Here is a 13,214-nt window from a genome sequence, read left to right as displayed (position 1 = left end):
TTGGGTCCACAAATTACTGGCTTGGCCCAACTGCCAGTCTTTCTGAGTATTCTCCTGGGCCGAAAACATACCTAGTTGGCCCTTCCGACATCAACTGCATGTTTTCTCGAGCCCATCCATTGGCCCATCCGAGATCATGTATGCATTCTCCTGGGCCGAAAAAATCACCAGTCGGCCCTTCCTGTATCAGCTGGGCCAACGGCCATTCCTTCTGACATATTCTCTTCAGCCAAAACTGATTGGCTGGCTCTTCTGATATCATATGCTGGGTCGACACAAAACCTACTGGTCAGCGCTTGGGCCCAAAATCACTAGCAGAGCCCTTCTGAGATGACATGGATATAGAATATCCAGCTGGGCCTATCTGTTCTTCCTTCCGAGACATATATACAGGGCCCATCCATCACTCTCAGTACCTGTATCCCAATACAATTGGCCCGCTTATCCTGTTGATCTCACACTTGGCCGACCCGCCAGCATGGGTACTATTCCAAGCTGTGGGCCCATCCGTGATCAGCTACGCTTGGGCCCACATTGGATGGCCCGCCTCACTGGGTCAATTCTCAACATTTGGCTGTCTGACTAAGTCGGGAAATGTTACTGAAGGGGCTCTGGCATGTATAAAGGTGCTGGCCGGTCATGTAGAGCAAGTACTGGCCAGTTCAGCCAGCCTCCTGCTTGTAAAATGAGCACATGGCCTATACCCCCGGCCGGGGCTCTTATACAGCACAGTATAAGAGTCCCGGCTGGGGGCTGTGTCATGGCTGAGCTGCCCAGTACCTGCCCTGTGTGCTCGGCCAGGGATCTTATATGATCATATATAAGAGTGCTGGCTGGAGGCTGTGTTCTGGCTAAGCTGGCCAGTACCTGCCAAATACCCCTGGCCGGGACTCTTATACAGGGATGTATAACAGTCCTGGCCAGGGGCTATGTCATGGCTGAGCTGGCTAGTGATGTGCACGGCCCGGCTTCAGGCCAAGCCGGGCCTGAATAGGCCAAGCCGAGCCAGGCCAAAGTCATGGCTTGGTGACGGCTTTGGCCTGGCCTGAGATTTTGAAAAGCCAAAGCTGGCGGCTCAAGCCGCGGCTTATGTCACACAGAACTGTGCCTGCAGTGTCGCAAACACCACTCACTTGACGACCCCAGAACCCCAGAACCCCAGAACCCCACTTCTATCTCATTATAGACTTTCACTTTCCGTTGTATGAGCTCATGACAGTGAGTTGCAGAGCTTCGTTCTTTCCAAGCTTGACATAACTCACTTTGTTGCTGGTGGATAGATCAATTACAGTAATTTGCCCTCTTTTACGAGTCTCTTGTGACTTGCAAGCTTGGCAGCTAGCGCATTTGTTTTCAGACAAAAGGCCTGCATCTGTGATGGTATTTTTTTCATATCTGTTTCCTACTACTTGTCTCTAATGGTTGGAACCATCCACACAGACAGTGACGACAAATGTCATGCACGGCCAGTCCGCCGAACAAAGCCCAGTGCCACCCTTCTCCAACATTCAGAGAAGGCAGCTCTCCCATCCCAAACCAAGGCTATAAATGCCTTTCGTGCAGCTGAGGCTACGAGGTGTTTGCCTGAAATTCAACACACTTCCAACATGGATCAAACCACCCCCAGCTCAACAGGTGACACTGCACCATCAGGTTCAACCCTGGCAACCTCGGCAACACTCAAAATGGGTAAACGGGCGCATGTTGAAGCAGTTGTTGATGAATCTGATGGAGAGGAATATGAAGATGCACGCACCAATCCACGACGTAAGTTTCTTTTTCCATCTGCAAATATTAAAACTGATACCTGGTAGCCAAAAGATTGTGGCGCAAATCAGTGCCAATCAATGTAGATTTGATTGACGATGATGGCATTCCTACTGATGTTCATGTCCAACCTATCACCGACACAGCTCCAACACGCGAAGGGAAGACTGCTGATCTTGATGCATTTTTTGTGCAATGTTCGATCATACGGGAACCAATGGCAAGGTCAAAAAGCACCGAAAGTGCAAGATATGCTTGTAAGTCTATAAGGTCATGATTGCGCTTGCTCACTCACACCAAATTTATAGGAAACAGTGTTTACTTGTGAATGAATCTACGACACTTCGTCGTCATGCCGAAGCTAATTTTGCGGTGCGTACATTTCTTTCATATATTCATTGTGCATATATATATGATTATACTGTAGGGAAAGTATCGACAATGGGCAAAGGAGCACTCTTTCAAGTCGATGTTACCGGGTGATGTCAAGGCCCACAAGGAGAAGGCCGAGCAGGCGCAGCGGACCATTAACTCGCATCTGACTGAATGCAAACTCTCTGAACGAGTCATACCGTACTCGGATAAGTTATTCAAACAAGCTTCAATTGAATGGTTGGTTGCAACGGATCAAGTATGTATGCTTTGCTTGATCTAATAGTATGACCATTGACGCGCCTTCATCTAGCCCATCCAAGCCCTTGAACATCCAAAGTTCCAGGAGATGATTTATGTCGCTTCACGGGCGACAAATAGTGTCAAAATCCCCAGTTGCAAAGCCACCTGCGCCGAGATCATATGAATATTCAAGAATCATTTGATGAGACTCCGGACGACGTTAAATGTATGTCACAATCCAGCGTGTGCTTTACCACATCTCATCTGCCAACACAGAGCACTGCTGTTAGCGGAGCAATCAATATCACTTGCAATGCATGGCAAGCCACCAACACTGATGGATATTTCGCTGTCACTGGCCACTGGATCGAAGAGAAGTCGACGATGCAATGGGAGTGTGAAAGTGCACTTCTTGGCTTTACCCAGCTCAACAATGCACACAATGGGAAGCGTCTCAGTGGTGCACTGTTCAAAGTTTTAGATTGTGTCAGTATCACACATAAGGCATGTCATCTTTGCATTCTGCTTGACTCAGTCTAATTATGATATATAGTTGGGCCATGTCACTTGTGATAATGCCTCTAACAATGGCACAATGCTCGAGGAGTTTGCTCGACTCTATGAAGCGCGACACAAAAAGGAGTTCCCTTGCTATAAACGAAGGATCAAGTAAGACATTTGTTTCACAGTTGATATGTGCTCATGTAGTGTTCAGCTGTCTCGCTCATGTGATTAATCTCGCCACCCAAGTACTGATCAGTACATACAGCAAAGCTCCGCACTACGAGCCTCACAACCCCCATGCTCATGAGCTGGATACCACCAAGCATCATAATCGTGACAAGATCGGACTCATGCATTCGATATGCGTAAAGGTGATTGATGTCTCTTCACGCATTACATTTTACTGAATTGTTCAAAGGAGCGATCATCTGCGAAACATAAGGAACTTTACAAAACAGTGCAAGTCAAGGCTGGCATCTCGCACCCTACACAACTCCTTCTGGATATGAAGGTTCGTTGGTCCTCAACCTATGTGATGGTCAACCGTGCGGAGAGCAATAAAGAGGTGAGTGTAGCCTGCAGTGTCCAATAATGCAATGTCTGATTTCTGACAACAGCATGTCAATGTATTTGTGTACGAGATGGGTCTACAAGAGCGAGACTTGACCAAACAGGCCAAGATTGATTTCCTTACATTGGCATCAACTGAATGGACTCATGTTGGTAAATTTGCTGATCTATTATCGGTATGTTGCCTTCATCATTTGATATTGTGCTGCCGCTGATTTAATATTTCAGTATGCAGACGTTGCCCAGCAGGCCTTTTCGTCAGAATCAACTACTACACTACATCTTGCTATCCCTGCGCTCGAGACTCTCCATCGAGCTTGGACTTCGCGTGTAGAACGGTCCAAATATTTACATTTTGCACCAGCATTGCATGCCGCTGCACAAAAGCTCGATGAGTATTACGAGAAGACCACTGACTCCCCGGCCTATGTCCTGACTATGTGTATGTTCTCCTTGTTTCATTTACCATGTATCCATGATGCTCATGTTCCATGCAGTGCTTGATCCGATGGGTAAAATGTTGTACTTCAAGAAGAACTGGCCCGAGGATTTGCAAGACGAAGTTCTTGCTTGCGCGGAACGAGTGGTATATTGGACAAAGTTATTCACCAGCTTACAATCACTTACAAGTCATGTAGTTTGAGGCTCGCTATCTTGAATTGGGCCAGGCAGCATCCATGTCGCAACCTTCACTTGTCAAGAAAGGCAAAGCTAGCAGACTCAAGAAGTTAATTCGCGAGGCGCAGAGCTCCGATGAAGATGACAATGACGAGACTGTTGTCACTCATACAGATCCATCTAGACCATGGTATGCCAGTTTTAAAAACTATGTTGATGCTGTAGAGACAAAACCTCCGCCGGGAATGAGCATAATTCAATGGTGGGGTGTAAGTACACATCCAAGTCTATCTTGTCTCAATACTGACCAGTCTTTGTTGTAGATTAATGGACACAGATATGGCCCAGTATGGACCTTGCTAGCTCGCGACTACCTCTCAATTATGGCATCGTCAGTTTCGAGTGAGTGTGCGTTCTCACAGGGTGGCATTACCATTAGCAAGTGCCGCAACTGCCTCAAAGGTGACATTGTTGAGGCCCTACAGTGTGTCAAATGTGCCCTTTGCCACCATCTACTCTTCTGCGCGCCTGGACCCTCATCATCAACTGAGGAAGCTCTCAAGGACTCTGATATTGAAATGGATGCTAACGAGAAGCTGAGTGATGTCGAAGATGGGGATGAGGAGGGCTGGGATGCTCTTCTGCAGGGAGACGAGGATTTTGTAGAATCAGATGCTGACTCCATGATGTAAATTATCTTTTGAACGTGTTTCTTCATTTTCAGTACTTGGGCTGCAGCTCAGGCCAAAGCCGAGCCAAAGCCAGCCATCACTGGCGGCTTTGGCCTGGCCTGGAATTTTCGAAAGCCCAAGCCATCTGAAGCCGGGCCAAAGCTGCGGCTTTCGAGCCAAGCCAGGCCGGAACATCACTAGAGCTGGCCAGTACCTGCCCTGTGTGCTCGGCCGGGGTTCCTATACGACCATGTATAAAAGTGCTGGCCAGTACCTGCTCTATGTGCTCGGCCAAGGCTCTTATATGTCCATGTATACAAGTGCTGTGTTAAGACCATGCACAAAGGGTAGGACTGATTCTGAGGGGCTTGGCTTCAGCTTGTGCGCTGCGCCCCTTACCCGAGTATGTGCCCTTAATTTCAGATTGGTGTCCGAGGAAAGTCCGAAGACGTCCAAAGGACATCCGAAGGCGCGGGAAACTTCGGAAGGACTTTCCGGATGGGTGCAAGTAACTTCCGGATGAGTGCGGGAAAGTTCCGGAGGAACTTCCGGAAATTACAATGAGGTTTTGTCCTGATACGGATATGTATAATGGCTACTCGGGACTTGTCCTGAGTAGAAGTAAACAGAGGAAAGGCTGCAAGGACAAAGTCCGAAGCAGAATAGGTCCGGAGGACCGCGGGAAAGATCCGGATGAACTTCCGGAAACTACAGAGGATCGGATGAGCGGATGAGCGGAGTATCGGATAAGCAGAGCTCCGGCCTAGGGAGAAACTCCCTAGGCCTGAGATGGATAACAACTAAGTTGGAAGACTAGAACTGATATGAGGACTTAGAGTGAAGACTAGTGCGAGGACTAATATGATATTCAGACTGAGGTACTACAAGACATATACACAAGTTTATATACTAAGAGAAATAATGGAAGGATCAATAAGCAGAGTCCAAGGCTATGTACAAAGCATATGCAAAGGTTGACAAACACGAGTCGGAAATGAACATGGGTTAACAGATCAGTAAGCATACCGGTAATAAATATAACCGAGGTACTGGTAACAAGGAATACCGGATAGGCTGTGTTAACGTTATATGCACAGGAAATGAATTATGAAGCTTATCGTATATCAGATAGGAAACAGATCTATACATCGGATCGGACCGGATCGGATATGGTCTGGATGAGATGCGTGGATATATAGGATGTGGCATTAGGGCGATGGGACAAGGATGAATGATGCAGGCTAGCTGCGAAGGATAAGGGATCTGGACGTGGACATGCGGATGTGGATGTGCAGAGGTGCAGGGATCCGGATGGGTACTGGAGACATGGATAGCACATCCGAAGGTCCGGATGAGGCGTGGGAATATTATCGGATGTAGGTCCGGAATACGGGATATGACATGCTGGCCGGAGGATGTGTCCTCACTGAGCTGGCCCCTGCCCTACCACAGTTGGCCAGTACTCCTATACATAGGTGTATGAGCAGGGCTGGCCAGAGGCTGGGTCCTGGTGAAGCTGGCCAGTGCCTGCCCTATGTGCTCGGCCGAGAATCCTATACGACTGTCCATAAGAGTGCTGGCCAGAGGCTGTGTCCTGCCCTACATGGCTGGCCAGCACCCTTATATGTGGTCGTATGAGCAGTGCTGGCCGAGCACTTGTATATGGAAACATCGGCCAGTCCTAGCTCTACACACTGCCTGAGTGGTCACACAGGCTACATACCTTGCGGGTTCAAGGTACACTGGCTGTGCCTACCTCTACACACCGGCCAGCCACATATCTACCTGGACAGGCCAGTACTGGCTGGGACACATTCTACAGCCTTTTGGCACATCCGGGGCACCACTTCTACGTCCAAAGTGACTGAAGGGTCTGACTCAGTACAGTAGTGCTCCTTCTTTAGAGTCAAAATTTACCACCGCAACCCTCACTTCGATCCAGCATTCCCTTACTACTCATGCATCTCCCTCCACCTCCGCCAATCTCTTCAGATTTATCCATCTACTCGAGCTGCAGCTTTGTCAAAGATCGTGTGGAGTGCCTCTCTTCTGCTGAATTTCAGTGGCATCGTCCCACGAGAGTGGTCGAGTGATACAGTTCTAGATGGCTATAACACTTTTTGGTTGAACTCGTATCTAGATAGATAAACTTTCTGTATCTTCAAATAAGTCTCGATAATTCCATTGTACATTATTGTCTTTTAGCCGTTTTATTCCTAATACTTGAAATTAGATAGAATTATCAGAATAACATCGTTTAGATCAATTTATTAAAATTTTCGCCTGGGAGGGTTTCCCTGATGCGTATGAGCAAGAGCCATGCTGATCCAAGTTGTCGCCCACCGTTTGCAGGATGTGAGTGTGCCGATCCTCATTCGAGCAACATCCATGCTGATCTATGTTGTTGCCCACCTTTCACAGTCTGTGAGTGTGTCTGTCATTGTTAGAACCAGAACCATGCTGATCCAAGTCGATGCCCACCGTTTGCAGTTGGTGAGCGTGTCGATTGTTGTTTGAGCCAGAACCATGCTGATCTAAGTCGTTGCTCACTGTTTGCAGAGAGTGAGTTTGTCAATCCTCATTTGAGCAAGAGCCACACTGAATCAAGCCATTGCCCGCTGATCCGATGATAGCAAGTCAGTCCATTGATTCTTTGTCAAGTTCAACCATCTCTGACCAACACAATTGATCATCTATCATCAGCAAATGTATGAGTCCTTGAAAGTGTACCCGTCGCAGCTGTAGGATGATGTAATTCTGCTCCTACCGAATATGACTATGTATACCACAAGAAATTTGCCTTGATCATACTTAGCCATGGATGGTCACCAACATAGACTTGCTAGATGAGACCATGACAAAATCGTAACAAGCAGCCTTTGCAGCCAGCAATGGGCGGAAGCTCACTAGTGTTGACGTCGCTGATCTTTCTCAGTTCCTATCAAATATTGCTTTGATTTTAATGTTATCTAAGACTTTCTGCAGGACAACAGCTTTAGCCCTCAACAACAAATAGAGATTGGCTTGACACTTAGTAACAAAATTGTAACACGCTATCTTCGTAACTAGTAAGGGACGGAAGCTCACTAGCATTGACGTCACTGATCTTTCTCAGTTCCTATCAAATATTGCTTTGATTTTAATGTTATCTAAGACTTTCTGCAGGACAACGGCTTTAGCCCTCGACAACAAATAGAGATTGGCTTGACGCTTAGTAACAAAATTGTAACACACTATCTTTGTAACGAGTAAGGGACGGAAGCTCACTAGCATTGATGTCACTGATTGTTCTCAGTTCCCATCAAATATTGGCTCGATTATAATGTTATTGAAGACTTTTCGCAAGACAACGGCTTTATGCTTCCGAGTTCACTTGTCGACGTTCCACCCGCAGCAATGCAGATATACTGTGGCTGTGACACTTCTTATTGTGTAGATACGCGTCGGTATCTGCGCTTTCCGTAGCTGTGAAAACGATGCGCATCAACGCTGGTGTATGCTTTTCAATGCATTGACTACTGGATAGAATTCCGTAGATTTGAATATAACTGTGTATCCCTTTGATATTTTGCTGGCTTCGACGCAAATATACGGAAATCGATGCATTGCAACATGACATACAATACAAAACATGGGAATAAAATCTACCCGCGCTCATTCGCGCTAGCTCCTCCCTCTAGGATTGTCCTACCCCGGTGCCCGGCTAATGAAACGTGCCGCTAGAGAACTTTGCAGGGACTTTGACCGTATTTGCGGACGACATGCGGTCAGTAACCTAGATGGAATACACAAATGAGCATACATTAATAGGAATAGGATGAGTACTTACCAGATTCGAAGCTTCAATGTCATAGTTCTGTAACAATAAGAATAGAGCACGATGAAATGAATGAAAATGATACCGCTTGACAGCATTCGTGGTATTTATTGGTGCCCGAACCATAACGAGCAGAAGTCCTCTTGATCCAAAACCTAGGCTGATAACAGATCAGTGAATCAGAGTAGCAGTACTGAAAACGAATGTACTGGTGTGGCACGAGACATGTCAGGTACTAGAAGATTGAGTTGAATGACTCGGAGTGGTTATATGCGCCCTGTTTCGAACGTTTTCATCTAGTATTGACACGACCAAGGCAAAAAAACTCACATCATTTGAGTCGTCGTGACGAGGAAGAAAGGTATGAGAGAATTCAAGGTAGGCGGGCGACGAGTAAGTCAGTCGACAATAGTAATAATGCACTGATGATGGTGAGAGGAGAGTTCATTAAAACTCCGAGTCGCAGGCAAGTGGACTTTTGAAGTTGGTTCGAGTGTGGCGAAGTACGAAATACTTGAGCAATAAGATATATATTACGCACGGACCTTCAATTGAACATGTTGACAGTTGAATTGCACAAGCTTGGATTCTTGCAGTATTGAGCATGCGCTGTAAGGCTGCTCAATTGCAAATCAGATTGTTTGACTTAGATTTCCGTCGATGAGTCTAGACACTCTACTGACTACCCGGAACTTACAAATCCGTCGACCTCCGTGGAAATGGCCCATGATGTCGGACTTTCACTGGGGTTCAGTATTAGAGACACAGGATCGAAAACACGTGCATGACTTGAAGCTTGAAGAGAGACTGTCATGGTGATGGTAAACGTTTGGCTACCGATACGTCAGATGTTAAATTCTACGACATACTAGGCGTCTATCTGGCAAGCATGCCAGTTCTCCACAACACTGCGACATATCACAATCACTCAAGGGAACGAAAGCTACTCCAGATGTGCTGGTTTCGTTGAACTACTGGTACAAAAATGCTTACATGATGATTAGTACGGGCAGACGACGTGCTTTGCAATTAATATGTCAAGCGCTCCCTGCTGCGCCAGGCTCATATTGTCGAAGCGCTTCTCCAAACCTGTGTGATATGCCTGCCAGTCATCCACAACAAAATCGCTGGCAGTAAAGATGCCACTGGAGCGCTCCCCCAGCGCCCACCGGAATATAGTGCCTGTCATCAAGAACAGCGGTCGCAACTTGTCGCGGGTCATGGGGACGCCTTTCCCGAGGTATCGATCGTACCCGAATTTGCTGTCGTAGGTGATGTACATGATAAACTGCAAAACGGGGGTGCTGCCGAATGGGACGGTGACGAAGTCCCCATTAATCTAAAGACACTGCGCGTCAGTTTGATTTCAGACGGGAAACACATCACTCACGTTAACGGTAACGTCGAGGAACTTCTCATCGGTGATGAGGTCAATGGTTTGATGCGCACGGACTTCAACGGCCGTGAGGATCTCCGTCGCCAAAACGGCGCCGCCCAAATCGTACTTGAAATATACGAAATGTCGTCCTACTTCTTTCAAATCGTTACGCATACTTTCAACTAAATTGACGAGCTTCTTTTCTCCGGCAGCAGCAGCGTTTCTTGCGAGATCCCGGAATTCAACTGATTTGAACGGAACATTGTGAGCACGACTGTCCGGCGGCAGTTCAAGAAGATACTCACCTGGTTGGCTCTCGACGGTAGTGGTCCATGCAGTCGTCGCCTTGGCGGCGATGTCATCTTTTGCGGGAAACAAGGACGACCGTAAGAGTAGTGATTTCATCGTGTCTTTCGCCTGCGACGCGACTGACGTGGTGTTGAACGGTACTACACTAAGAGTCGGTTGCACGGGCGTCGTTGTGAGAAGCTGAGTGTTGAGTTGCCTTGCGGCTTCTCCCCTTTCTATTCCTGTCCGTCTGGACATACGCGAGGTCCTTGAGCGAGTTGTCCCGCTGGATCGTGCCCTGCGGAGGCGAACAGACATGAGGGGAGCGTGAGATTGACGTATTTCGTCATCGACGATATCCGATGGAGGTGGTAAGTAGATGGTACCGAGCGGTGCGTGGGGTTGGGCCGAGTCCGCGTTGGCTGTCTCAGGAGTTCTAGCGGGTAAGTGATGGTTGAGTAAGGTGGCGCTGGACGATGGCACGGGAAGTTGAGACAAGTTCGGCGATCCGTGACTGGAATCAACGGGATCATGGTGATCAGAGAATGTGGGGTGCCATGCCTCAAGGAAAGCTCCTGGAGTAAGATCGTCTTCATGAGACTCCCATGCCTCAGCGAATGCAGGCGGGATCTTGGATTCATGAACGTGAAGGTAAGGAGGGGGATATGGGATGGGAGAGTATAGTATGCCCTGACCTGAGGCCTGATAGTGCTGATCAGGGAGGTTGGGGGGAAATTGGCCAGCCCATGGAAAACCAAGGTTCTCGCGATGAAAATCAAGAGTGTCGTTAGTGGTTGGGGATGCTTCCTGGTCGCGATAGGCGGCCAATGTCGAGTCCCAAGGTTGGACATCAGTGAACATGCTGATAGATGCGAAGAAAACAAGTGAAAACTCACCTTGGACCCATGGCACGACGTGGGCACGTGCAATTAATCACTGAATCCTTCCAAGTCGATCTTTCTGCGTGCGGCAGGAAGCAGGACCGTTTAACCGCGCAACCGTACATCACGTGATCGTGAGTTCCGGCTGCCTTCCAAGTGTCCATTTGCTTGTCGTCGAGCTGGGAGCGTATGATAACGTCGATGAAAGTAACGAGGAGTATTGGCTCATTGACGACGCAGTCATGGTTTCCTTCAACGACGACACCTAAGCATGGGATGTTGGACACAGCCATAGATGATGAAGGTACGAGTACAACAGAAGAAGCTTAGTAATACGTAGAATAATGAGTAATGTAGGGAATGACTAATCACCGGTAATGTCCGAGACGGACATTATTTGTCATCGACTCGCGGACTATAGACAAGTCCGGATTTGCTGGTGCGTTATTCCTATCTCCTTCATTGAACTAACAAATCTTCGGTCCGAAATCCGCGCTACATATAGAAAGTCTATTTAAACTTAGTTATAATTAGAGTTGATATGGTTACTCGGTTCGGGAGCGCGCTCGGAAGCGCGCCGCATAGTGTAATCTCCATTCTTAAATAGAGAAGGGAATCTTTGGGGTTCTGGTACTTACTTTCCCCTTATCTTTGTGTACTGGAAAGTGTATAGATCACCTCCTCACTTGATATCTGATCTGATTCTCCTGTCAACCATCCATCTGTGCATCCACTCTTCAAATAGGGCCTTTCCCTTAACGTTCTAGGCGCGCCTTCGCTTCACGCACGCGCATTCTCGAACCTCCCACTCACTTGTGCATCTCGCGCACCTTCACCTCACGTATGCGTGCCTTCGCGCGCGTTACCTTCTCGCACTTGCTAGCGCCTGCCTAGCTCATACAGTCTCCCTCCATTTTTATTTCGAGGAACTTCACATATACACGGTCCGGGTACTTACATTTAGCGTACCTTATTATATATACTGTAGCATTATTTCAAGTAGAAATTCAGTCAATTTAATTATCTCAAAGTTTTCATTAAATCTACACTAAAGTTTACATGGGGGGCATTTCCAAGGCAAACGGAGGATGCATAAGTATGTAACACATTACGGTGTCGAGCGTGAGCACGACAGTGCCTCACTTTTTTGTCTCACGAGTAATCGACTGACGTGATGTGTCGTAACTGACTGGAAGACTCGAAATCGAATTACTGAGACGACAGGCAGCGTATATTAATAGAATAATACAACAGGGTAAATGATATCGTTTGCAACTTACATTGCTGTAAAATGAGATAAAAATCTGAATGGTCCTAATATACACCAAAATCCACGCACTGTGTTGAAGCACAGCTTTTGCCCGTTCTCTCCTTCGGACATCATCCAGAATTCCCATAACGTGTCTGTCTAGCATGTCGACGTACGGCTTGAGACTTGTATGCTCCCAGTCTGAATCAAAATGTAAGTGAAAACAACGGGCACAGTGACAAGCGGTGCACTCACTTGCACCCTCGCCTGCCTTGTCAAGCTCTTGAAGGAGCTGCATAACTGTGGGAACTGCATTGGGGTCGAAATTTTCCACGCGGTTCGGGTCAACGGGGACGCAGACACAGAATGGTACTTTGAGAAGATGGTTTCGGTGCTTGGATACTTCGGCATCTAGGCGTGGATTGCAGAATGATGTCCTCAAGAGTGGCTAGATTTCAGGCCTATGAAGCTGTCAGTAATAGCATAGATAGTAAAAGTGAAGTGTATACAACATTACCCTGCCTTCAGCTCGTTCCATTTCTTCGACGATTCGATACCGGGTTATTTCTCCCATCGCTCCTCGAGAGTCTCGACAATTTTCTTGTCCGGAACCAGTTTAAGCAGTGTTCGCCAGCCGTCCTCAGGATAGGAAGCATTCTTGATTATCCAACAATTGATACCACATCCTACTCCCTTCATCGCAGTGCATGTCACAGAGGAGGTGGCAAATCTCCAGGGTGGCTCTTCGTGCCACGCCTCTTACATTCACCTTCTTCGCCATCTCCTTACCTCCTTCTATCACAGTAAGCGCCCCAACCACAGCTCTACATAGTTCGTCGGTCAGCCCCATGGCCTA

At 47.5% G+C, this 13,214-nt stretch overlaps 2 protein-coding genes across 2 annotated transcripts; one reads left to right on the top strand and one right to left on the bottom strand.

The window, feature by feature from the left end:
• Nucleotides 1-2,040: 2,040 nt before the first annotated feature.
• F5891DRAFT_968156 (uncharacterized protein) lies at nucleotides 2,041-2,566 on the top strand (the record flags this gene model as incomplete). The annotated part of the gene is made up of 3 exons (XM_041376292.1): nucleotides 2,041-2,139; nucleotides 2,195-2,398; nucleotides 2,453-2,566. The coding sequence occupies 3 exons, from the start codon at nucleotides 2,041-2,043 to the stop codon at nucleotides 2,564-2,566; spliced, it is 417 nt and encodes a 138-aa protein (XP_041216640.1).
• A 6,996-nt stretch (nucleotides 2,567-9,562) lies between these two features.
• F5891DRAFT_1200742 (uncharacterized protein) lies at nucleotides 9,563-12,932 on the bottom strand (the record flags this gene model as incomplete). Its single annotated transcript, XM_041368850.1, has 7 exons — nucleotides 9,563-9,901; nucleotides 9,953-10,185; nucleotides 10,246-11,090; nucleotides 11,233-11,434; nucleotides 12,449-12,559; nucleotides 12,614-12,806; nucleotides 12,876-12,932. The coding sequence occupies 7 exons, from the start codon at nucleotides 12,930-12,932 to the stop codon at nucleotides 9,563-9,565; spliced, it is 1,980 nt and encodes a 659-aa protein (XP_041216639.1).
• Nucleotides 12,933-13,214: the final 282 nt, after the last annotated feature.

This window comes from Suillus fuscotomentosus (assembly GCF_016647785.1).
Source record: "Suillus fuscotomentosus strain FC203 chromosome Unknown F5891scaffold_254, whole genome shotgun sequence".
Lineage (NCBI taxonomy): Eukaryota > Fungi > Basidiomycota > Agaricomycetes > Boletales > Suillaceae > Suillus > Suillus fuscotomentosus.
This window is presented reverse-complemented; position numbering and strand designations above follow the sequence as displayed.